This window comes from Trachypithecus francoisi, unplaced genomic scaffold (assembly GCF_009764315.1).
Source record: "Trachypithecus francoisi isolate TF-2019V2 unplaced genomic scaffold, Tfra_2.0 Lachesis_group5, whole genome shotgun sequence".
Lineage (NCBI taxonomy): Eukaryota > Metazoa > Chordata > Mammalia > Primates > Cercopithecidae > Trachypithecus > Trachypithecus francoisi.
Genome location: NW_022681470.1, coordinates 54,918,935 through 54,945,619, shown reverse-complemented (window position 1 = coordinate 54,945,619; position 26,685 = coordinate 54,918,935). Strand labels below are relative to the sequence as shown.

Sequence of the window (26,685 nt, the reverse complement as noted above, 5' to 3'; positions counted from 1 at the left end):
GCTAGCAGAGTATACGTGAGACATATTGTAGAATGCCTCAAACACCAAGCTGAGGAATACAGTCTTCAGGAACAACAGCAATAAAAATGAGGTATCGCCCTGACATGGGGTGGTGACTGTTATTTAAAACATGTCATTACACATTAGCTTTATGACAAGCATTCACACTGAATGCAGGATGCTAAATAATGAATATGTGTACATTTTTTACTAAAAGATTTTTTTCACCTCATTTTATGTTATTAAATACAAGAAACAAGCAAATATATCACAGGAGAAATACACTACAAGTGAGAGGGAGAGAAAAGTAACCATCATGGAAGGCAGCTGTGGGCAAGGCAAGATCAACCCACTAAAGCAGGGGCAGGTACAAAATGTACTGGCACTCCCAAACTTAGGCACAGTCTCACTTTTTTCCCTTCCTTCCCTAAACCTAATACTAATGTTCAGAACTTACAGGTCATTCAAATAAAGTTAAAAGCTAAAGCCGCCTTTTTGTTTTCATGTTTGTAAACGGGAACTAAGCATTATCAAACAACATTTTAAAATAAATATTTCTATAGAAATGGCAAACTGCACCCCAAAAATATGGGCAATTGTACTGTATCAATTAAAAATAAATAATATATTACACCTAAATAATTATATCTAAAAAGTGTACTAATTACACCTAAAACAATTATACCTAAAAGCCATAAACAAAACTGAAAAACAAAGCAAAAAAAAAAAAAAATGCTGATTAAAACCTGGAAACTCAAAATTAGTACTTTTGTGCTACTTTATTTCCTAAAGCAACTGTAAATGTACTACTTGCTTACACATATTTAACATAGATTATATATATACTTCTGCCCACCTTACTTAGGATAAATTACCTGTGGTTGGAACTGAGGAATGGGCGGCCCCCCTTGCATTCCTTGTGATTGCTCATCCATTGTCTGAAGCAACAGGAACTTTAGAACTCTGCAAAAATGTAAAGTTGAAATTTAAATAATGTAATCATTACCAATTCACATCATTTATCATACGCCTGACACATGCATTCAAATGCTAGAGATTTACCTGATGCTTCAAAAATTCACTGAGATACACCACACTCTTCTGCCATTTGCTAAATCCAAGCAACAGTTAGCTCCCACAAATATTCAGTCTCAACCATTTCCACTTCTCCAAAAGCATTATTTGCTTAGAAAATCCTGTTTCCTGAGATGAAATTCTTTCTTCTCCATTCCGCCTTTTAAATCAAAGATACTTTCCTCTACCCAGCCACTATTAGAAGATAAGTATCAGAGTACGCTCCCTATAAAGTTCAATGTTTTACATCCCTAAAATGCACCTTATCCTAAAAATGTTAGTACTTTTATTCTTTTATCCAACTGCTTACTGTGATTTTTTTAATTTAAACTTCAAAGGCCAGTCCTCATATGAGTGTCTCCTCTTTTATGCATACTTTGTAATTATAAAGCATTCATCCATTCGTTCAGTAAACTAGGCTGAGGGTAATTACGTGTCAGGTATCGCACAAGACTCAAAAATTGAAATATTAATCACGCACAGCCCTTACACTCCAGGAACTACATTTGCACTGATTCTACTCAATACCACGTGTTTCTAGGTTCTTTATAAATGTTACTTTATGACCAACATCTGAGACTCAAAAAACTACGGTCCCTTTTAAATGGGATTAACTGATGGAACAACTAAAACACATCTTCACTTCATTATACTCTTTAAAAACCAATACAAATATTCTGGGCATGGTTCATTTGTATTACAAATTTCTTCTTCTACCCTGTGACTTGTCTTTTTAAAACCTTTCCAATGGTGTCTTTCCATGAACTAATGCATAGAAATTCATGGCTGGGCGCAGTGGCTCACGCCTGTAATCCCAGCACTTTGTGGAGCTGAGGCGGGTGGATCAGGAGGTCAGGAGATCAAGATCATCCTGTCTAACACAGTGAAACCCTGTCTCCACTAAAAATACAAAAAACTTAACCAGGCGTGGTGGTGGGCGCCTGTAGTCCCAGCTACTCAGGAGGCTGAGGCAGGAGAATGGTGTGAATACAGGAGGGGGAGCTTGCAGTGAGCCAAGATGGCACCACTGCACTCCAGCCTGGGCTACAGAGCTAGACTCCGTCTCAAGAAAAAAAAAAAAAGAAAAGAAATTCATAAGTTTAATGTGGTCTAAGTAATCTTTTTCTTTATGATTAATGCTTTGTGTACTATTTATGAATTATTTTTCTACTCTAAGTTCTCATATTATTTTCTAACGTAAGGTTTATTTTTTTAATCTTTAATATTTAGATCTACAAACCATCTGGAATTAAGTTTTTTTTATGATATAAGTCACAGTCAATCTTTGTTTTTCTTTATGGCTATCCAACTGACCTCAAATGATACATTGAAAAGATTATCCTTTACCACACTGCACTGCTGCTGTGTCATCTTTGTCATATACCAAATGATCATGTGTTTATATATATATATACACACACATATATATATTTGCACTTTCTTTGCTGTTCCACTGGTCTATCTATCTGCACTAACACCAATACTACACTATATAGTGTAGTACTCCCCTATAGTGTACCTACTACACGTACTATTACTACTCTATATAAAACTACAGTATTAATTACTATAGCTTATTATAAAGTCTTGATATCTACTTAACTACATATCTGATTTTAATACGAATTGTAAAATCAATCTGCTTGTTTCGATTTTCAAAAAAACTGCTCGGATTTTGACTGGGATTACGTCAACTTTAAAGATCAATTTGGAGAGAACTGACATGTTAATAATATGGGGTCTTCAAACCCATGAACACAGAATACCTCATTTATTTTAAGTTTCTTTCGATAATGGCTTCCAGTTTCATTATACTGGTCTTTCACTGTCTTTTTTTTTTTTTTTTTTTGAGACGGAGTCTGGCTCTGTCGCCCAGGCAGGAGTGCAGTGGCGCGATCTCGGCTCACTGCAAGCTCCGCCTCCCGGGTTTACGCCATTCTCCTGCCTCAGCCTCCCGAGTACCCGGGACTATAGGCGCCTGCCATCTCGCCTGGCTAATTTTTTGTATTTTTTAGTAGAGACGGGGTTTCACCGTGTTAGCCAGGATGGTCTCGATCTCCGACCTCGTGATCCACCCGTCTCGGCCTCCCAAAGTGCTGGGATTACAGGCTTGAGCCACCGCGCCCGGCCAGGTCTTTCACTCTCTTTTCAGATGAACACAGAATACCTCATTTATTTTAAGTTTCTTTCGATAATGGCTTCCAGTTTCATTATACTGGTCTTTCACTCTCTTTTCAGATTATTTACTGTTTTATATTTTTTGATACTACTATAAATGGTGGAGTTTTTAAATTCAATTTTCTGATTGTTATTAATGTATAGGAATAAAACATTTTTGCATATTGCCCCTGTATCTTGCAAAATTCCTAAACTTGCATATTAGTCCAAGTAGCTTTTCTGTAGTTTTTTGCCTTACTACAACAGATAGAACCTCCAGTACAATGAATAGAAGTAGAGAGCAGACATCCTTGCCTTGCTCCTAATCTTAGGAAAAAAGTATTAAATCTGTCACCAGTAAGTATTATGTTAGCTATACATTTTCTATATATGCCCTGATTTATCAGGTTGATAATTCCCTTCTATTGTTTGCTGGAAGTTTTTACAAAGAATAGATGTTAGATTTTTATAAAAAATTTTGTGTCTATTGAAATTATTACGTGGTTTTTCTTTTTTAATGTTAAAATGTTGAATTGTGTTGATTCAATTTTGAATATTAAACCAGTATTCATTTCTAGGATGAATCCCACTTGGTCATGATAAATAATCATGTTTATACAGTATGGGATTCAAGGAGGGGAGGAGGATGAAGGATAATTCTAGAAGTGAATCCAAATACCTTTTAGCATGAAATCCAATATTAAAATCAGCATTTCATACCTAGTGTCCCACAGACAGTTTCACAAGATATTCCATGAAAAAAAAGAAAAGAGTTTCTTGGTCAAAGACCCCTATGAAATACTATTTTTTGTAAGAATCTCTCTTGAAGAGTCATAGTGAATAGCATAGCAAAGGATCCAAGCAGGCCTGCAATTAGTAAACGTTTTTTAACTTTCTTCTTTGCTTTGTTTTCTTTGTGTAACATTTTAAAATATCCCACAGTCTGACTGATCCAAAGAAGACATTTTGAGAAATTCTGTGCTAGGTTATAATAAAGTGGTTTTGCTACAGCACTGATAAGTGACAATATCTAAGTAAATAAAACCATGAAAAAAGAAATACAAAACTCAAAGAAACTTAAAGTGTTTTACTCTAGAAGTCTACATAAAGAACTCACTTCTACGGTATCCCATAAAGGTCAAGGAGCCTCTGCACAGAAATAAAACTCTCAATAAATTTCTCATATTGAATTTAAACTTAAAAAGAGTGAAAAAAACCATAAACTGTGTTTTTCCTCTGCTCTCACACCACAACAATCACAGTAAGACTTCGTGACCAAATGTGTAGAGGTTTCTCTCCACATATCAAGCAAATAATCAGTTCTGCAGTGGACATTAGCTGGGTTTCTTCCAATTCAATTCCAACGCTATCTTCCTGGAGATAGCACCAGATCCCACAAGCTAAGGGCTCAGTCCCACAAGACCACCGCCCCCTTTCCATCAGTTATGGAACTTCTGACCAACCCACTTCAAGCTGGGGTTCCCATGTCCCCCTCTTTGGGTTTATTTGCCAGAGCGGCTCACAGACCTCTGGAAGGGAAATACGTTTACCAGTCTATTATAAAGAATATTACAAAGCATATGGATGGAGAGATGCATGGGGCAAGTATGGGGGAAGGGGTGCAGAGCTTCCATGCCCTCCGCAGACACAACACACTCCAGGAACCTCCAATGTGTTCAGCTATCCGGAACTGCTCTGAACCCGGCTGCTTGGGTCTTTTGTGGAGATTTCATTGGCTAGGCATGATTGACAACCATACAGAAATGTGACTGGACAAAAAAGATATGATCAAATACTAACAGACTGAGTGGGGAAACCCAGCCAGGCCTGTCTGTTCAGCTTCTTCTTGGCCTCTTTGTGCAGCATTCCTTCTCCAGAGTATGGGACAGAACCCCTTCTGAAATGAAGGTGTTAAGACCTACAATCAGACAGAGTAGGTCAGAGAATTTCTTTATGGCCATCTCCAAGACAGAAAGGTGGGGGAAGACCCCTGCCTTCGGGAGAGAAAGAAGCAGGTGAGAGGGTAGGAGAAGGTCACAGAGAGATTGTTTTCTGAGGCCTGCTTCTGAGTCCTGAGGCACCCCAATATTAGAACAAAAGGTTGTAACAAGCGTTATGTGAGTTACCATGCAGGAACTGTGGATGAAAACATATACATATTACAGTAAGTACAATGAATAAAAATTATTTGCATAATACATCTAACATAATTCCATGTGACACAATCTCGCTCTGCCACCCAGGCTGGAGTGCAGCAGTGTGATCGCGGCTCACTGAAACCTCTGCCTCCTGGGTTCAAGTGATTCTCCTGCCTCAACCTCTTGAGTAGCTAGGATTACAGGCGTGTGCCACCACACCCAGCTAAATTTTGTATTTTTAGTAGAGATAGGGTTTTACCATGTTGGTCAGGCTGGTCTGGAACTCCTGACCTCAGGTGATCCACCCGCCTTGGCCTCCCAAAGTGCGGGGATTACAGGGGTGAGCCCCCACACCCAGCCTTCAGTGGGTTCTTAAGGTTATTATAGAATATGTCAATGTTTACATACTGATTTAACACCATTACTTATCATGTCCTCGGAAGACCAAAGAGTTTATCTCGCACCACTAATTCTTTCATAAATGGAAAGAAAAATATATTTTAATATATAACATATTTTAATATGCATTCACTCTTCCAGATTGTAAGTTCTATGTTTCAGGGACACATTTGTGTCATCCACAGCTGTATCACCAGTGCTTACATCAATACCTGGTACAAAATAGGTGGCTGAATGAATATTTATTTAATGAATGAATGAACACATGCATGTCAAGAAAAATCAAGTAATTATTGCTACAAATTAAGTATAAAATCAATGACGAAAAAACTATCATCACATTCAACAAATCTGGCAACCGATCTTCAAACAAACAAAAAAACACTCCCCAAAGAAGGTGCTGCCTGAATTGGGTTTTAAATAATGAATAGGAAAAGATGAGCTAGGGAAGAGAGGAATTCTGAGAAGAGGAAAGAACACATGAAAACAGTAAAAAGTATAGTACACACCACTTTAAAAGTAATTTCAAATTAAAGTTGGTAAGTTGTGGGAGACTGGGTGGGGAATTAGCAGCAAAAGATTAATCTAAAAATACACAAGTGTCAGTTTATGGAAAAAAAATTACGATATCCATTTGAAATGAGAGAGATTGTTAGGTTTTAAGCAGCTGAAAGAGAGGGAAGTTCACTATCTTTGAAAGACAATCTTTCTAGCAATAGGACAGATGGGCACAACCACAAGCAAGCAAGCCAGTTAACAGGCTACTGCACCAATACAGACAAGAGATGACAAGAGCCATCATGAGGGTCCTCTTACTCATCCTCCACCAGCTGTCAACATAACTAACCCACTTTCCTGAAATGTTCTGTTCATCACATCCTCCTGGTTTCTCTCCTAGCTATTCTAAGTTCCCTTTTCTATTTAACTTATACATGCTGGAGTGCTCCAAGACTAGAATCTTTTTTTTTTTTTTTTTTTTAAACCTACACACTTCTCAAGTCGTCCAGAATAATGTCCTTTTAAATTTCTTTTTAATTTTTTAATTTTTATTTTTTGTAGAGATGGGGTCACACTATGTGGCCCAGGCTAATCTAGAACTCCTGGACTCAAGTGATCCTCCCACCTCAGCCTCCCAAAGTGCTGGGATTTCAGGCGTGAGCCACCATGACTGGCCAGGATCATGGCCTTGAATACTACTGTTATATGGTTACTCTGAAATTTGTATCTTCACTGCAGGTATCTATCCTGAGCTCTGAACTACAAACACCTGTATCTAACTGTCCACTTGGTGTTTCCACCGGAATAAAGGATTCCACCTCTCATGCACTACAAAACTTGCTTTTCCTCCAATCTTTTTTTATTTCTACATATATCACCATCTACTCAATTGACCCAGCCTCACAATTCTCAAACTTTTAGGTCTCCATATTTCTTTACCTGAGGTCTCTAAAGACCTTTTGTTTATGTGGATTAAATCCATCTATATTCTCCATATTGGGAATTAAAACTCAGAAATTTAAAAAATACATACTAAATTATTTACCAATAACATACATATATATGCATATATTATATATATATATTTTATAAATAGCTACATTTTCCAAAAGTTAGTTAGAAGGGAAGAATTGTTTTACATTTTGCAAACTTAATATCTATCCTCATAGAAAAAGTTTCTGCATTCAATCTGCTGAGACACATTGTTTTGGTTGAAGTACAGACATATGTTGCTCAATGAAGAGGATATGTGCTAAGAAATATATTCTTAGTTGATTTTGTCACTGTATGAACATCATGGAGTGTACTTCAACAAACATAGATGGTATAGCCTACTACACAGCTAGACTATATGGTATAACCTATTGCTCTTAGGCTACAAATCTGTATAGCATGTTATTATACTGAATACCATAGACAACTGAAACACAGTGGTATTTGTGTATCTAAACATGGAAAAGGTAATGCATTGCACTACAAACATTACAACACCTATATCACTAGGCAATAGGAAGTCTTCATCTTCATTATAATCTTAAGAAACCGTTAAGTTTCATATGCAGTCCATAAAGCATCATTATGTGGCACATGAATATATATTAAAAAATCTGTCCTTCCACAAATGTATAGGTGAAAAAAAGAGAAGTATTTTAATAACCATTTTATATCACTGTAGATATTCTTCTTTCATATTATACCAAATTTGTCAGGTGGCAGATTCTCAAACTGCAGTATGCACACTCAAATTATTTCTATGAACCTTCATACTCTTAAAATCCAATAGTCTATCTTGCCCTTTGCATAGATCTTTATTATACAAGACTTTTTACATTGGTCATCTGAAAATTTTTAGTCCACTGAGTTATTCAGATCTTCTAAATATTGGCTATTTCATTATACCATTTAAAAAATCACATTAGTCAAGATCACCACCAATCTCATCCAAAAAGTCTTTAAATACCAAGAAGATGTCAAGGTCATACTGATGAATACAGGTTTTCCAAAACTCTAATTTTCACTTTAAAAGTTCAAATATCATTAACAACAAATAATGTCAGCTGTTTTCCTTTAAAGGACAGGCAGTTTGTTTTCCTAAAAATATCTATGAAATGCCTGTCTGAATACTGTCTTGCTTTCAAGTAAACACGGTGTTCCATGAAAACAGTAGCTACTCACCTTGCTCTTCAAACAACTGCACAAATGCTTTTCCTTGAGACAACTTTGATTCGCTGCAGTAGAACTTTAAGCGCACTTCCCATTTCACGTATCATATTAAGACATATACTCAAAAGCTGACATTTGATAAGAATAATACTCTTTTACCACTTCATCAAGGACATTTTAAAATGAAACTTGCTCCCTACGTTCAACACATCAGTAAGCATCATTTGTTCTACTTCCAAAATATACCTGAAATTTGTTCATCTTCCTCCATTACCACTAATACTACCCTACAAGTTATCATCATGTCTGTACCTGGGACTACTATAATGGCCTATTAATTGATCTCTCCTTTTCTACCATTCTCTCCAAAGTGATATTTTGAAAACATAAATGAAATTATAACACTCTCATTGTTCTTAGAATAAAATTCAAACTCCTTTCTGAAAAACAGTAGAATTCTGTAAGTAACCTCCTGCCTGCGTCTCCCACATTATCGCCCAGTCTCTCTTAATGAATGCCTTCCATCAGCACTAAACTCCTTTCTGTTCTCGAAATCTGTGAAATCCTTTCTGGCATCAGACCTTTGTATTTACCATCCTCTAGGCCCAGAATCCCTGAATGGCTAGTTCAAAATCAGCTCTATCCAAACCGCCCTCGCCAAAGTAGTGTCCTGCCCCCACCCTGACCCCTGCTTGATTCATATCTTCACACTTTAGTTTCTACACAGGAATTATAACAATTTGTAATTGTCTTACTATTTACTTTTTTATTGTGTATCTCCTCTGCTATGATATAAGTAGCAGAGGACGAGACTGTCATTTTGTTCCCTGCTGTACTCATCAGCAAGCAGCTGCCATATAATGGACACTCAATAAACATCGCTGAATGAATAAAACATGAAAGGAAATGGAGAATAGAGGATCGATGTTAGCATTGCTTGTTTTGACTTTTAGGACTTGTGACTGATTAGATATGGTGGGTGACGGAAAATGGAAGTTAAAAATGATTCCACGATTTTAGCTTGGGGGAAACAGCACGTGGTGGTACCACCATCGAAAGTAGGTAATAGAGGGGAAATAAAAACAGGGCAGGTGTCAGGAAGGACAAAATACATAATGAGATTCACACAGAAAAGCCTAACTGTAAATTATTAGGAGAAAAACCATACAGAACAGTTTTATAATAGTCAAAATTTCTTTGGGGAAGGGGAGTTCAATATACTGTCTTGAAATTCTCAAACCAATTAGTTGTTTATCACCTAAAGCTTTTTAATGTGATTGACAAAAGTTCTCTTAAGCATATTATGGTAACCCCAAATATTTTAAGTACTACAAATATTTTCACATATATCCAGAAACTCAATGCACATTAAAGTAAAACAATCTTCTTACCCTATTATTGCGTATGGTCACATATTTTATGGAAAATAAAAGAACAAAATTAGGAATCTGAATATCAGACACAAACGCTAATTAAATGACAAAACCATTTAGTTTAAAGACATCAGATCTGTTTGCCAGTGGACTGAATTTTCATAATTCTTATGACCCTGATAAGAAAACTATTAAACAAAGTATAATATATTGTATATATTACAAATAATACAGTCCTCAATGACACTATACTAGATAACATTATACTAGATAACTATTTTCATGTAAAAACCGTAATAACATTATAACAGTTCCCTAAATGAAAATAATGCCTTTCCTAGTTCCCATATTTAATAAGTTAATTTTTCTAAAGCTAAAATCTTAAGATAATTACCAGCAAATTAAATCATGCTAATTATATACTTTTTCCTGAATATTATTTGAATTGAAAAACTACAGCTAACATATTTATCTTAGCTAAAATCTTAATCAAAACAAGAAGCTTTAATCTACATCTATAGACATCTTCAGTGAATTTCATCTTTGAAAATTTATTTTGCAGAAACTGACCTAAAATAAACCAATATACATTTCAAAACATTAATTTGATTCTTGGCCAATTATATAGCATTAAAACATGTAATAGAAAAGTTTTTTTAATGAGGCTTAAAAATATGTTTTTAAAAAAAATCATTGGTGCATTTTACCTGTGATCATAATTTTTGTCAAAAAAACTTTATAATTGGCCTTTAGGCAGAAAACAAATAATCATATTAAAGAATGTTAAACCAAAGAAAAATTATTCATGCTATATATACTTAATGAAGAAAGATTTAAAGATCGGTTAATCTCATAATCTTTTAAATTCAACTTTTAACTTAAAATGTAAAGTAAATCCAATTTAACCAAGAATATCCATAGATTCTATTTGTTTAAATGGACTTCCTCTTTATGTTTCCAAAGATTATTTAAACAGACTTCCTCTTTATGTTTCCAAGTAATAATTCCGTGATGCTACCAAAGTTTCCCTAAAATGAATTACTGACACAGTATGAAATCTTAAATATCAAACTATGTTCTTACCAATTTGAAGAGATTTCAAATAGAGCTTCAGAAGTTTTTAGTTTTCTGATTTTTTCAGAATTCTAAAGAGTTGACGCATATTAGTCCAAACTTATTTAATAGTTTTCCTTTTCTTGAAATAAAGTGCCTTTTCAACCTTCAAAGTTATTCATAAACTCTTCAATATTCCTTCTAGTTACATGTACCATTTAAATATTCTGAGAATATTAATAAGACACTTCATTGATTACAACTACAGCTCATAAATAAACAAAAAAAAATCATATTTAAATAGCAACACTACTCTCATCCAAAGGAAAATTATTGATTGAGCTATATGTACATGTGATACCTAAAAAATGAAAGGGAATCATGGAAACTTTATGGTGACTGATACTTGGCAGAGTCTGAACACTCAAATCCAGAACTAATATTTTTCTTGGCCCCAAGTCACCATTCAGCAGGAATATTCCTGACCTCACTTTCCTGCCTCCATTTAACTGAGTCATCCAGTACTTCCCATAATCAAGCAAGTGACACGTCTATATCAGACAACACAAAAAAATAAGTGTTTAGAGTTGATAGCTCATTCTTACATTTCTGTGTTATGATGAATGAGTTTTTAAGAACTACTAGGATAACTATCAGATCTTTGAAAAGAACAATGAATGTTTCTAGTATCCCAGTCTCAACATTTATAATTAAACATGTTAAACTAACTTACTACCAACCTTGGTGTCTAACGCCCTTCTCCACTTAAAGGAATTAGGGCTCTTTGGAGAAATAATTGGTTCCAGGACCCAGGCTGAGAAAGTACAAGCTGAGCCTGAAATGTTTTGTTGTGCCAAAGACAAGGTGGTATTCAAAGAACAATGTGGACATGTCAAAAAGACACAAAAGCCAGCTTGAATGGGTTCCCGTCAGCCACATTTGGCACAATTTGAGAGTAACAAATCCATTGAATAAAGTAAGAACCCATGAGTTCATAACAATATAAATTAATAAATAGTGAAAAGGGGGAACCTACTTCTTACAAAAGAATGCCACCTAATAAAGAAAGAACACTGGGATTTAAAAATCAGTATTTCCCAGTCATCACAGAAATAACTAATTCAGGCAAGAATCATCAATGGATGACGAGTGCAGCAAAGTTTTTACAGTGTCTCACAGTATTTCCCACCCTCCCCAAAAAACAATTATTTTTATTACAACATTTTAATACAATTATTATTATTAATCACAAAGGGAAAAAGAGTGATTTCATAGTTGCAGCAAAGTTTTTACTGTGTCGGACAGTATTTCCCACCCTCTCCCCCAAAAAATTATTTTTATTACAACATTTTAATACAATTATTATTATTAATTACAAAGGGAAAAAGAGTGATTTCATAGTAGAGAGCCTGGCAGACACCACATTAGCCAAATAATCAAAAGTTAACATCACCAGTAATAGGACATGCAGATATATGCCTCCAAATACAATGCACTGAGCAGAAAATCACCTCTGTGATATTCCCGCCAAAAATGTAAACCCTGAATTGTTTCAACTATTTAAATTGACAAATAAAAATTCTATATATTTTATACAATAATGATGTTTTAAAATGTGTATATAGTGGTGAAGTCTAGGATTTTAATGCACCTGCCACTGGAGTAGTGTATATTGTACCCAAAAAGTAGTTTTTCATCCCTCACATCCCTCCCACCCTTCCCCATTCTGAGTCTCCAGTGTCCATTATCCCACACTGTATGCCTTTGTGTACCCATAGCTAGGCTCCTATTTATAAGTAAGAACATGCAGTATTTGGTTTTTGATTCCTCGGTTACTTCATTTAGAATAATGCCCTCCAGTTCCATCAAGTTGCTGCAAAAGACATTATTTCATTCTTTTTTACAGCTGAGTAGTATTCTATACACACACACACATATATATACACATTTTAATATATTATATAAAAATACACATAAACTGTTAATTATAAACATGTTTATGTAAATATATATAAATTTAATATATAGATATATATAAAACATATATACACACGCACACCACATTTTCTTTATCCATTCATCAGTTGAGGGGTACTTGGGTTGATTCCATTTCTTTGCAATTATAAATTGTGCTGTAATAAACATACACATGCAAGTATCTTTTTGATTCACTGACTTCTTTTCCTTTGGGTAGACATCCATCAGTGGAATTGCTAGATCAAATAGATTTACTTTGAGTTCTTTGAGATATTTCCATACTGTTTTCCATAGAGGTGGTACTGATTTACATTCCCACCAGCAGTGTGTAAGTGTTCCTTTTTTACCATACCCATGCCAGAATCTATGACTTTTTAAATAATGGCCATTCTGGCTGGGGTAAGGTGGCATCTCATTATGGTTTTAATTTGCATTTCCCTGATAATAAGTGATGTTGAGCATTTTTTCATATTTGTTGGCCACTTGTATATCTTCTTTTGAGAAATATCTATTCTTTTTTTTTTTTTTTTTGGCCAATCTTTTAATTACATTTTTTTTTCTTGCTGATTTGAGTTCTTTGCATATTCTGCATATCAGTCCTTTGTTGGGTTCATAATTTGCAAACATTTTCTCCCATTCTACAAGTTGTCTATTCTGATGATTATTTCTTTTGCTGTGTAGAAGTTTTTTAATTTAATTTGGTCCCATTTATTTATTTTTGTTGCAGTTGAAGTTGTTTTTGGAGTCTTCATCATAAATTGTTTGCCTAGGTCAATGTCCAGAAGAGTTTTCCTTAGGTTTTCTTCTAGAATTTTTATAGTTTCAGGTCACGGATTTAAATCTTTAATCCATTTTGAGTTAACTTTTGTAATATGGTGAGAGATAGGGATCATTTTTCTACATGTGGCTATCCAGTTTTTCCAGCGCCGTTAATCAAATAGGATGGCCATTTCCCAATTTATGTTTTTGTATTCTTTGTCGAAGATCAGTTCGTTGTAAGTGTCTGTCTTTATTTCGGGGTCTGCTATTCTGTTCCATTAGTCTTTGCATCTACTTTTATACCAGTACCATGTAGCTTGGATTACTATAGCCTTGTAGTATGATTTGAAGTCAGGTAATGTAATGCTTCCAGACTTATGCTTTTTGCTTAGGACTGCTTTAGCTATTTGGGCTTTTTGGTTCCATATAAACTAGAGGATTGTTTTTCCTAATTCTGTGAAAATGATATTGGTATTTTCATAGGAATTTCATAGGATTGCTTTGGGCAGTATGGTCATTTTCACAATATTGATTCTTCTTTCAATCCCTGAGCATGGGATGTATTTCCATTTGTTTTGTTTATTTCAGCAGTGTTTTGCAGTTCTCCTTGTAGAGACCTTTCACCTACTTGGTTAAGTATATTCCTAGGCTTGGAGCTTTTTTTCTTTTTTTTCTTTTTTTTTGTAGGTAGGTATTGTAAAAGGGATTGAGTTCTTCATTTAATTATTAGCCTGTTCACTGTTGGTGTATAGCAGTGTTACTGATTTCTGTATAATGGTTTTGTAACTTGATACTTAATTCATTTATCAGATCTAGGAGTGTTTTGGAGGAGTCTTTGGGGTTTTCCGGTATAAGATCACATAATCAGCACACAGAGACAGTTTGACTTCCTTTTTTCCAATCTGGATGTCCTTTATTTCCGTCTCTTGCCTGATAGCTCTGGCTAAGTCTTCAAGTACTATACTGAATAGAAGTGGTGAAAGCAGGCATTCTTATCTTGTTCCAGTTCTTAGGCGGAATGCTTTCAACTCTGTCCCATTCAGTATGATGTTGGCTGTGGGTTTGTCATATATGGCTTTTATTATTTTGAGGTATGTTTCTTTACGCCTAGTTTGTTGAGGGTTTTTATCATAAGGAGATGCTGGCTTTTATCAAATGCTTTTTCTGCATCTACTGAGATGATTATATGGTTTTGTTTTCAAATCTGTTCATGTGATCAATCGTATTGACTTACTGCGTTGAACCATCCCTGCAACCCACTTGATCATGGTGAATTTTTATTTATTTATTTATTTTTGATGTGCTGTTGAGTTTGGTTTGCTAACATTTTGTTGAGGAGTTTTGCATCTGTGTTTTACAAATACTGGTCCGTAGTTTACTTTTTCAGTTATGTCCTTTCCTGGCTTTATGACATTGGCTTCATAAAATGAGTTAAGAAGGATTCCCTCCTTCTCAATCTTTAGAAAACAGTTTCAGTACACTTGGTACTAATTCTTCTTTGAATGTCTGGTAGAATTTGTCTGTGAATCTATGAGGCCCTGGGCTTATTTTTCTTGGCAGTTGTTTTTTGGTTATTTAATGACTGATTCAATCCCATTGCTTGAGATTGGTCTGTTCAGAATTTCTATTTCTTCCTGATTCAATCTAGGAGGGTTGTCTTTTTCTAGGAATTTATCAATTTCCTCTAGGTTTTCTACTTTGTGCACATAAGGTGTTCATAGTAATATCAAATGATCTTTTGTATTTCTGTGATATTGATTGTAATGTCTCCAGTTTCACTTTTAATTGAGCTTATTTGGATCTTCGCTCTTCTTTTCCTCGTCAATCTAGCTAGTGGCCTATCGATTTTATCTTTTCAAGTAACCAGCTTTTTGTTTCATTGATCTTTTGTACTTTTGTTTGTTTGTTCCAATTTCATTTAGTTCTGCCCTGATCTTTGTTACTTCTTTTCTTCTGCTAGCTTGGGTTTGGTTTGTTCCTGTTTCTCTAAGAAGAAGGTGTGATATTGGGTTGTCAATTTGTGATCTTTCAGACTTTTTGATGTAGACATTTAGCACTATAAACTTTCCTCTTAACACTGTCTTTGCTGTATCCTGGAGATTTTGATAACTTGTGCCACTGTTATCACCCATTTTGAAAAATATTTAAATTTCCATCTTGATCTCATGGTTAACCCCAAAATCATTCAGAAGCAGACTGTTTAATTTCCATGTATTTGTACAGATTTGACAGTTCCTTCTGGAATTTCTAGTTTTATTTTGCTGTGGTCTGAGAATATACTTGATGTGATTTCTATTTTTATAAATTTATTGAGACTCAAATTTTGTGGTCTATCATATGATCTATCTTGGAGAATGTGTTATACCTTGTGCTGATGAGAAAAATGTATATTCTGCAGTTCTTGGGTAGAATGTTCTGTGAATATCTATTAGGTTCACTTGCTTACAGTGTAGCTTCATTTGTTCTAGAGTGCTGTTTAAGTCCAGTGTTTCTTTGTTGAATTTCTGCTTTAATGATCTGTCCAGTACTGTCAGTGGAGTGTTAAAGTCCCCACTATTGTTGTGTTGCTACCACTTTTCTTTAATCTAGTGGTGTTGCTTTATGAAGCTGGGAACTCCAGAGTTGGGTACATATATGTTTAGGATTGTTATATCTTCTTGTTGAATTGATCCCTTTCACCATCCTATAATGATGCTTTTCTTTTTTTACTGTTACTGCTTTAAATACTGTTTTATCTGATACAAGAATAGCTATTCCTGCTTGCTTTTAGTTTCCATTTGCATGAAATATCTTTTTCCACTCCTTTACCTTAAGTCCACAAGAATCCTTATGTGTTAGGTGTGTCTCCTGAAAACAATACTTATTTGGCTTTTGATTTTTATCCATTCTACTAGTCTGTATCTTTTAGGTAAGAGATGTCCAATCTTTTGGCTTACTTAGACCACAACAGAAGAAGAATTGTCTTGGGTCACACATAAACTAACGATAGCTGATGAGCAAAATAAAAATAAATAAAATAAAAATGCAAAAATATCTTATAATGTTTTAAGAAAGTTTAAGAATTTGTGTTGGGCTGCATTCAAAGCCATCCCAGACCACATGTAGTGCATGGGATGTGGATTGGACAAGCTTGTTTTATGTGGAGCATTTAAACCATTTACATTTAGTATTAGTATTGAGATGTGAGGTACTGTTCCAGTCATGTTGTTACCTAGTGACTTTGTTCTCTTCATTTTGTTATTGTTTTATAAGCCTTGTGAATTTTATGCTTTCAGGGGTTTCCATTCTCACGTATATCAACCTTTTGTTTCAAGATTTAGAATTCCTTTTAGAATTTCTTGTATGGCTGGTCTAGTATTGACAAATTCCTTCAGCATTTGTGTGTCTGAGAAAGACTATTTGTCCTTCATTAATAAAAACTAGTTTTGCTTAATACAAAATTCTTGGCTGTCAATTATTCTTTTTATGGAGACTAAAGATAGGACCCCAATCCCTTCTGGCCTATAAGGTTTCTGCTGATAACTCTGCTGTTCATCTGATATGGCTTCCATTGTAGGTTGCCTGATGCTTTTGTCTTACTATTGTTAGAATTCTATCTTTCACATTGACTTTAGGGAGCCTAATGACTATATGCCTTGATGATATTCCTCTTGTAATAAGTCTACTAGGAGTTCTCTGAGTTTCTTGTATTTACATTTATAAATCTCTAGTAAGGCCAGAGAAGTTTTCCTCAATTATTCCCTCAAATAGGTTTTCCAAACTTTGTTTTTTCTTCTCCTTCAGAAATACCTGTAATTCTTAGGTGTGGTCATTTTATATAATCCCATATTTCTTGGAGACTTTATTCATTTATCTTAATTCTTTGTCCTTTATTTTTGTATGACTGGGTTAATTTGAAAGCCTTGACTTCAAGCTCTGAAATTCTTTCTTCTACTTGGTCTAGTCTATTATTAAAACTTTCCATTGCATTTTGTAGTTCCCTAAATGTGTCTTTCTTTTTGAGAAGTTCTGATTGATTTTTCATTAAAATATCCATCTCTTCAGAAAATTTTTCATCCATATCCAGAATAGTTTTAAAAATTTATGTTGGTTTGCATCTCTCTCTCATACTTCCTTGAGTAACTTAATAATCAACCTTTTGAATTCTTTGCCTGGTATTTCGGAGATCTCATCTTGATTTGGATCCACTGCTGGAAAGTTAATGTGATCTTCTAGGGGTGTTATAGAACTCTATTTTTTCATATTCCCAGAATTATTTTTCAGGTTCCTTCTCATCTGGGTAAACTATTTTTACTAATTATTTTTGTATTTATTTTTTATTCACTGAGTTTTATTTCCCCCATGATGATGTGACTTCACTGTCATCTAGCTTCAGCTCTGGGGGCTTTCAGTAGCAAACACTGTATGAATTCCTTGGTTACAGAGAACCTTTGTGCAAGATGCTGGCTTTCTCAGATGATGGTTGTAATAGCAATGTGCTGGGTGTATGAGCAGATTCACTGGCTCCTGTGGGGCCAGAAGAGCGGAGGTCTCATGAAGCTTATTTCAGTCCCCAGTGGTGTGCATTTTTTAAAAAAAGTTTTCTCCAATATTTTATTCACTGGGTTGAACAGTTCAGGCTTCAGGCTAGTAGGACATGCCCATGGGTAAAACTGGCTGTAGCTAAAGCAGGTGATAAATGCAATATCCCAATGGTGGGCAATACCCCAATCGTAGGCAGAGGTCCCACCCTTGACAGAGGTGGCTGGGGAAGTGCTCAGTGAAATCCACTGATGTCTTTCAGGGGTAAAGAAGGAAGGCACCACAGCTCTCCTTCCAGGCCAGCAGGAAAGAGACCTACCTCCCAGTAACACTCCTAATCCAGTGTTCTGGCTATTGAGATCAGACAGGCACCTCTTTTCATCTGCAGGAATGCTGATGTTCCATGTAGAGAGGGGTTGTGACTCTACCTCTCACGCAAGCCTGAATGTGTAGAGTGCTCCTCCTCTGTGGATAGAGTAACCCTGAAGTGTTCCAGGAAGGCTGTCCACAGATGCACCCACGCCAAGCTCCTGTGGGAGAAGCCCCAGTTGTTTCTGCAGTGATAGGCAAAGGGGAGAACAAGCCCCCTTCTCCAAGACCCTTCACAAGCATAAGGGCTGCCTGACTGTTGGGGTAAAGTCACAGACTTTCCCCACTGAGCACAGCACTGCATCTGTGCCTCTGCTGAAACTTTCCACTAGTGTAAAGTTCAGAGGCTCAAGTCCTGCAGTCTGGTTTCTTTTGTCCCACAGGGTGCTCCCTTAATGTGGTACACTCCCCCTTCCCTTAGGATTAACAGTCCCTAAAGGCCAGACTACTGTGAATCCTGCTGCGACTCTCGTTCAAGTGATGCTGTCACACTCCAGATTGGTGCTGTGGAATGTCTGCAAGGAATCCAGAGATGTGACCCGTCCTCTATAATCTCCCAGCAGCGGGTACCACACCAGCTCTGATGGGGGTGGGCGGGGAGATGCAGACACTGAGATTTCCTTGGTTAGAAAGAGCCTTAGTATGTTGGTTTTCTCAAATACCAGCTGTAACAGTAAGGTATTGGGCATGTGGAGAGACTCAAGACCTCCTGGTTAGCCAGAGTGACTCAAACAATGATGATAGCTGAGGTCATGCAAATGTTTTCTTCTTCCTAAGTGCTGTGTTTTTGTGCCTGCAGATGTTGAAATGAACTGTGCTGGTTGGCCTCCAGCTGGGAGGTGGCGCTTGCAAAAGAGGATCAGCTGTAGTGGTAACCCTAGATTTTTTGCTTGCCTTATGTTGGGGTGGTACTCTGGTATTTCAGGCAACGGGCTGAGCCATGGAGTTCCCAAATGTCCCTGTCCATTGTGTTACACTACAAGGGCAGATAGAGGAGCAAAGCCAGGTGTGGGCGGGGTCAGGCAAGTCCATGCTCTGGTTCCCCACGTGCAGACACAAGCAGTGGCCCCAGTGGGGATCAGGGGGTAACATTCAAGGGAGGAGTGCAGATGCCTCTACTGCACAAAAGAATCCCCACTGGGAATGGGGATTAGCAGGCGGCAGTAAGCCCCACTCTGCTCCCATTTACCTGGCAAGGCAGGTCTCACACCCGCAGTGTTTTGCTAACAGCGGCTAGCTGAATTCCAGGCAGGCTGTACTCGGAACACAAAACTGCCCCCAGGCCATATGCCCTTTGGCTTTCAGGGGATGACTCTCATGGTCTGACACCAGCTCCCGCACCTGTGGCTATAGCACACCTTTGGTTCGCTCATCGGTTACAGTCAATCGGTTTGCTTAAAAAGTTCACAGCATGAATCTTTACACACAGTCTTGTCTTTCGAGGTGGAAAAGGCATGCTAAGGATGCCTGCAGTCCGCCATCTTGCAAAAAAAAAAAAAAAAAACTGCATTTCTTTCCATTAGAACTATGTTACTAATACCAGAAAATAAAACATTTTTCAAATTCTTCAATCACTATTCTAATTCAATAACCTATTATTTTATATACTTTCTTCAATCTTATGCTAAAATTGTCTCCTAAAAATATTATTTATGCTACTTCGGGTACTATAAATCCCTATAAATATTAAAACGCCTCAAAATAATGAAAAGTAAGCACATGTGTACACACACATCACAAATCAGAATGATCCATTTAGAATGGCCTGAGATCTCAAGAAGATTTAAAACTATTGTAATCTGTGAGTGTAATCAATAGAAAAGAGAATTGTGTATAGGATTTTCATATTTCATTCTTTTGTAACAATGATAACTATAGTATTCTTCATCTAATACATAATTTCCTATAACAATAAGGCTCTGGAATCTGTTTCCTGCCACTCATTGCTAAAAACTTTTTAAAAGTATTCTCAACAAAGAAATAAGTTAAAAATGACAATCCAAATATAAAATAATAAAACCACAGAACTGGAAAATAATTAGAAGACCTAATTCTACTTTAATTTTAATGCCATAGTTCTCTTCATAAAGTAGAGTAATTTTGTCTTAACTTTATTAACAACCTAATAGGCACAAGAAATACATACTGGAAATAACCATAAAGCATGTTGAGTATCACTAATAAAGAAATACAAATTTAAGGGACAATGACATATAATACAGTTGATAACCTATCAAAATAATAAATACTATAAAAAGTAGATATAATGCTTACATAGGTGTATAACCTTTCTAGAAAAAATATGACAATAAATATCAAGTTTTTTTATATACTTTTACTCAGTCCTATTAATTCCAAAATTCTCTTCTAAAAAATTAATCAGTGACTATATTTGGGATTACATATAAGAATGTACATATTACAAAAGCACTTATCATTTTAAAAAACTGGAAACAAAGTATAACAATATGAGAATGGCCAAATAAATTACAGCAAATACATAAAATAGAACACTAGATTGAAAATATTTATTAAAATTTTTAGGATACATGCAGTGACTTACTCCTGCAATCTCAGCACTTAAGGAGCCCTATGGGGGAAAACTTGAGGGGCCAGGAGTTCAAGACCTGCCTAAGCAACACAGCAAGACCCCATCTCTACACACACACAAAACAGCTGGGCATGGTGGCATGTGCCTATAATCCGAGTCACTCGGGAGGTGAGGCAGGAGGATCACTTGAGCCCAGGAGTTTAAAGTTACGGTAAGCTATGATAACACCACTGCACTCCAGCCTAAGTGACAGAGTAGGATCCTGTCTCTAAAAAAATAAAAATAGGCCAGACACGGTGTTCACAGCTGTAATCCTAGCACCTTGGGAGGCCCAGGCAGGCAGATTGCCTGAGCTCAGGAGTTCAAGAGCAGCCTGGGCAACACGGTGAAACCCTGTCTCTACTAAAGTACAAAAAACAGCCAGGAATGGTGGCAGGTGCCTGTAGTCCCAGCTATTAGGGAGGGTGAGGCATGAGAATTGCTTGAACCCAGGAGGCAGAGGTTGCAGTAAGTTGAGAACACGCCACTGCACTCCAGCCTGGGTGACAGAGACTCCATCTCCAAATAAACAAACAAACAAACAAACAAACAAACATTAGACCCAGCATGGTAGCTCATACCTGTAATCCCAGGCACTTTGGAAGGACAAGGCAGGAGGATCGCTTGAGCCTAGGAATTCATGACCAGCCTGGGCAACATAGCGAGACTCCATCTTTGTTATTTTAAAAAAAAAGAGAGAGAGAGAGAGAGAGAGAAAGTGAAAGAAAGAAAAATTAAAATTAAATGTTTCAGTGATATTTTAAAATGTATGAAATATAATATGAAATGAAAAACTAAGACTCAAAAACAAATTTCCATATTCTATGTACTCAAAAGTTATTGTTCTTATCATTATCAAACTTATTTAGTTAATTGCATAGTTATTTGTTGAAGCTATCTACCTTGCCAAAATATAAGCCAAATAAGGTTAGGAAATTCTTTTACGTATCACTTTATCCCTACAGTGATTGGAACAGGGATAAACATATAGTAAATAAATATTTGCTGAATTATTCTAATAAGAATTTGTAATATATTAAATCAAAAACAGCACTTTGCATAATGAAATGTACAAAATTACCTTAACACTGTTTTTAAGAAAAGCACATTTGTATATGTGTATGGGTATGGAAAAGAGTATAGGCAATCTTTGCGTTCATAGTGGCAAGATAGTTCAGTCAAGTTCTCCAAGGACAGTTTTACCAAAAAAAAAAAAAAAGTATACATATATACACATACATATGTGTCATGTATATGTGTATACATGTGTGTGCATATATACTTGTGTGAGTGTGTATATATATATATATGCTTTAATGCATCACAGAGTTAAAGAAATAGAGACAAATTAGCGGTCCAGAGTATCCAAGGGCTGAAGGAAGCCAAGAAAAGCGAACCCAACATCTAAGCATGTTTTTTCCACTGACTGTTATGCAGATTGCGGAAATGCAGTTGAGATGCTAAGAGGCTGTATGGCATTTCTTACAGTCTCTTGGAAACAGAGAAACAGAAATTGTAGTCTAGAGTTCAACAAGGGCCACCGTGAACATCCCTATGATTTGGCTAAGGACTTTGAAAGCCTCAAACATCATAAACAAGCCTTCTCACAGCATTAAATTATCTCAAATACTAAAATTATCTTAATTGACAAAAGCTGTATATATTTATCATACAAACATATTCTGAAATATGCACACATTGTGCAATAGCTCAATCAAGCTATTATTATTATTATATTATTAATGCATTTAATTAATAAATGCATTACCAGCCTGGGCAACATAGGGAGACGCGGTCTCTACAAAAAATAAAAATAAAAATAATTAACTGGGCGTGGTGGCAGGTGCCTGTGGTCCCAGCTCCTCAGGAGGCTGAAGTGGGAGTACTGCATGAGTTTGGGAGGTCAAGGTTGCAGCACCAGTCGTACCACTGCATTTCAGATGGGGTGACAGGGCAAGACCCTGTCCCAAAATAAACAAACAAAACACATTAAACTTCATACATTTATTCAAACCCTAAAATTAAAGTGATTTCTGATAGCTACTGCCCCCAGCTACCCAGACAAAAAGTAAAAATTATCTGAAGGAAGATAACATCTTAGGCTCCAGATTATTTGTACAAACAATTTTGCACATACAATATCCAATACATCATGAAAAATAGCCAGGCACTTAAGCAAGTAAGACTACATGAACATAGAATAGCAAAGAGAATAGGCAGAATCAAAATGACCTCAGATAGAAGGCTAAAGATATAGGGAGAAATGTTAAATGAAGAGCATGGCAACAAGGCAAATTTAATTAAACATCTATATGAAACCATAGATAAAAGTGATTGCCATGTTAGAAATGTATCAAAAAAAAAAAAAGAAATGTATCTAAAATTGAAATGCATGAAACCAATACATAAATAGAGAGACAAATGAAGTTAAAGTGTTCTAAGGGTTCTATTAGGATGTCTGGGAAAAGAAAAAGTGTATTTACATTATCTTTATTTCATTTTTATTTTTCATTCTATGTACCTTTTATAACATTTATTTTTAGAACTTTTTAAATTAAGGTATAACTTATACACAATTAAATTGCCATTTTAATGTACAATTTCTACAAGTATGACAAACTCAGTAATGAAATCAACCACTAGAATCAAAATATGGAGCAGTTCCATCAGCCCATAGAAGTCCCCTGTGTCCTTTCAGTGTCGAACCCTCCTCCAATCCTTGACAACTATTAATCTCTATTCTATCCCTACAGTTTTATTTTTTCTAGGATGTCATATAAATGAAGCCTTTTGAATGTGACTTCTTGAACTTAGCATGGTGCATTTCAGTTTCATCAAGGTTACAGTTTGTTCATTTTTATGGCTGAGTACTACTCCATTGAATGGACGTATCTCAATATTCATTCTCCAACTGAAGGGGGTCTGCATTGTTTCAAGTTCAGGATAATTATGAATAAAGCCATTATAAACATTTGCATACAGGTCCACACATAAGTTTTTAATGCACTCTACACTCTGGTAAATACCTAGGAATCAAATTGTTGGGCAGCATTAGATTTAATAAGTTAAGGATAAATGTAAAATAGTAGGTCTTTATTTGGTATAAGAAATAAAACATAGAGAATGAAAGTATCTCAGACTGGCCTGAATTATCACATACCTTCTTTGCGGTCCCAGTGATGTTCCTGTCACTCATTATTTTATTGCTTCCTACTCTAATTTAAAGATTATCAAAAATATTGCATATCATATTTGCCTACTGAATTTGTATTTTCATCAATCCATCAAATGAGAAAGAAGAAAAAAGTAATAGGATTTCTAATAAAAATTGTGACAAATTGAGAAATGTAATGAACCTTTCAATTCTTTGGAAAAGTAGACATTACCTTCCCCTGACTATTCGCTGAATTAGAATGGATTTGAAATGAAATCGTAAATTGTATGCTGAAAGCATATAGATGCCATATTTTCATCAGAAAATTAAGCCCACTATGAGAACAGTTGTTTATGAATTCCTACTCCTATTTCTATAAAATGCCTACGGTTATTAACTAATCAATAGGAATGGAATTCTGAAAAACGTATAACATATGACCATAGAAATATTAAAACTGTTAAATATAAGTTTATTGATATAGGATAATTTATGTAAAAAAAAATTCAAGGCACTGAAATGAGAAAAAGTTCACAGCACTTGTCTTTTTCTTTAAATCTTTTTGGAGTTATTGCTGTATTTCAGACATATTCTCTAAAACATCTGATCATTTCCCAATAAGGCAATATACTGAGAAAGGAAGATTCTACATTAGAATGCAGGCAAGTGTCACTAAAATATCATTTTAAAGTTGTTTTACACTGCAGCATCACTAAAAAGTAATAAAGTTTGAGATAATCAGGATTAATGTTTTTTATTTTGGTTCTTGCTGATACCTGCTGGTTTAATTTTATCTTCTTCTTTACTATACATTGATATGTTAAGAGTTCTAAATACAAAGGCTTGTAGCACATAAAACAGAATCTTTAATCAAGGGACCACTGACCCCAAAACAAAATGAGCACATATCAACCAATCACTTCCCGTATCCACTGATTTTTTATTGAAATCAGTGTTATGGCTATTACTGTAACTCACTCCCTAACGAATGTACTTAATTCGAAGTCTCTGTTACCTAATATTTTGATTCTGCCTCATTACTTAATTCTGAGACTTAATTCTGAAACTAAAGTTACAGTTTTTTTTAACCTAAACTGCAAAAGCCAGTGGGCCATATTAATAGAACTCAAAAACACAAAAACGTGGATGTCTTTAAAAATATTACACAAGGTACTACTTTTGTTTGTTTAAGCAAATCCCAAATCCTATACTGATAAAATAAGACAACAGATAATATATTATCCTTACTAAATCCTTAAAATTTTACTTTCTTCTTTCCCTTCTCTTTCCCCCCTCTTTCCCCCTAAACCCACTGTAACACAATGGAAGAGAAGTGGTACTCTCCTCTTTCTAAAAACTTCTGTTTCATATTCCTAACATTAAAAAATATATACATTTTAAAAACTGACTTTAAAGGGAAAAATGCTATAGTAAGCTGCATTTTTACTTATATTTTTCCTGGTTCTTACTCTCTGTAACTTTGCAAACCTAGTAAGAAATAGACTGCATATACCATTATTAAACAGGCAAAAGGATTATCTCAAGTCCGAACCTGTACTTTAGGATGTGTATGAGAAAGCAAAAAAAAAAAAAAAAAAAAGTGTGCAGTGTATGTCATGAGTAAATACTTTTCATTTATTAATTACACATTAAATCTGTTTCTCCCAGAGCAAATACAGTTATTTAAACCTAATTATTTTGGGCCAGGTAATCCTGAGTGCATACTATGAACAAGTAGTTCACACCCCTGCTTGGCTATCAGAATCACCCGTGGAGCTTTTTTTGTTTTAAATATAGCTGCTTGGGCCACCCAACACCTCCACCCCTGATTATGACTAGACAAGTCTGATAGGACCTACATTTCTATATTTCAAAATAAATAAAAAGGTACAGAGATGATTATCATGCACAGTTAGGTTTGAGATTGACACAGTATTTTCATTTAATAGGAGTTCACTCTATTTTCAGTTTAGTTCTTTGCATCCAGATGTATCATTGAAAGTGATGCGTACTTGGCAATGCCTGCCAAAACTGCCACTGTTTTTGGCCCCACTAATATAGCTGTTTTAGACTCAGGCAAAGAATATGAAAGAAGAAGCTCATGCTCAGTGCCTTTCTGAGTCTAAATTGGATCCAAACAAAAATAAGCAATGGGGTTTTTATTCAAAGACAATGAATGATGACTTAGTGGAAGTAGGAGAAGGAGGAAGGGAGGAAGAGGAGCAGCACCAGTAGCAGGGGCCTGCACTATTCCTGGGGCATTTTAGTTGTTGTTAATATTGTGGTTATTATATGTTACATTTTAAAAGAACAAGGAAAATTGGGAAGGAGCACAAACATCCCTCCCAGGCACACGTGGATGTCTCTTGAATATCTCCCCATTCCTTTTTTAAAACAGATCTCGTCGCACATTAGTTACAAATCTATAATGAAGTGTGTTTTATTCCTCAAATTGCAATG

At 35.6% G+C, this 26,685-nt stretch overlaps 1 protein-coding gene across 2 annotated transcripts in view; it reads right to left on the bottom strand.

Moving 5' to 3' along the window:
- Positions 1 to 26,685, bottom strand: part of NEK7 (NIMA related kinase 7) — a 151,289-nt gene that overhangs the window by 78,067 nt on the left and 46,537 nt on the right. For both annotated transcript variants that reach the window (XM_033199539.1, XM_033199540.1), the window contains exon 2: positions 876 to 963. In XM_033199539.1, the coding sequence (XP_033055430.1) occupies positions 876 to 935 (60 nt within the window). In that variant the 5' untranslated portion in view covers positions 936 to 963. The remainder of the gene's footprint in view (positions 1 to 875; positions 964 to 26,685) is intronic.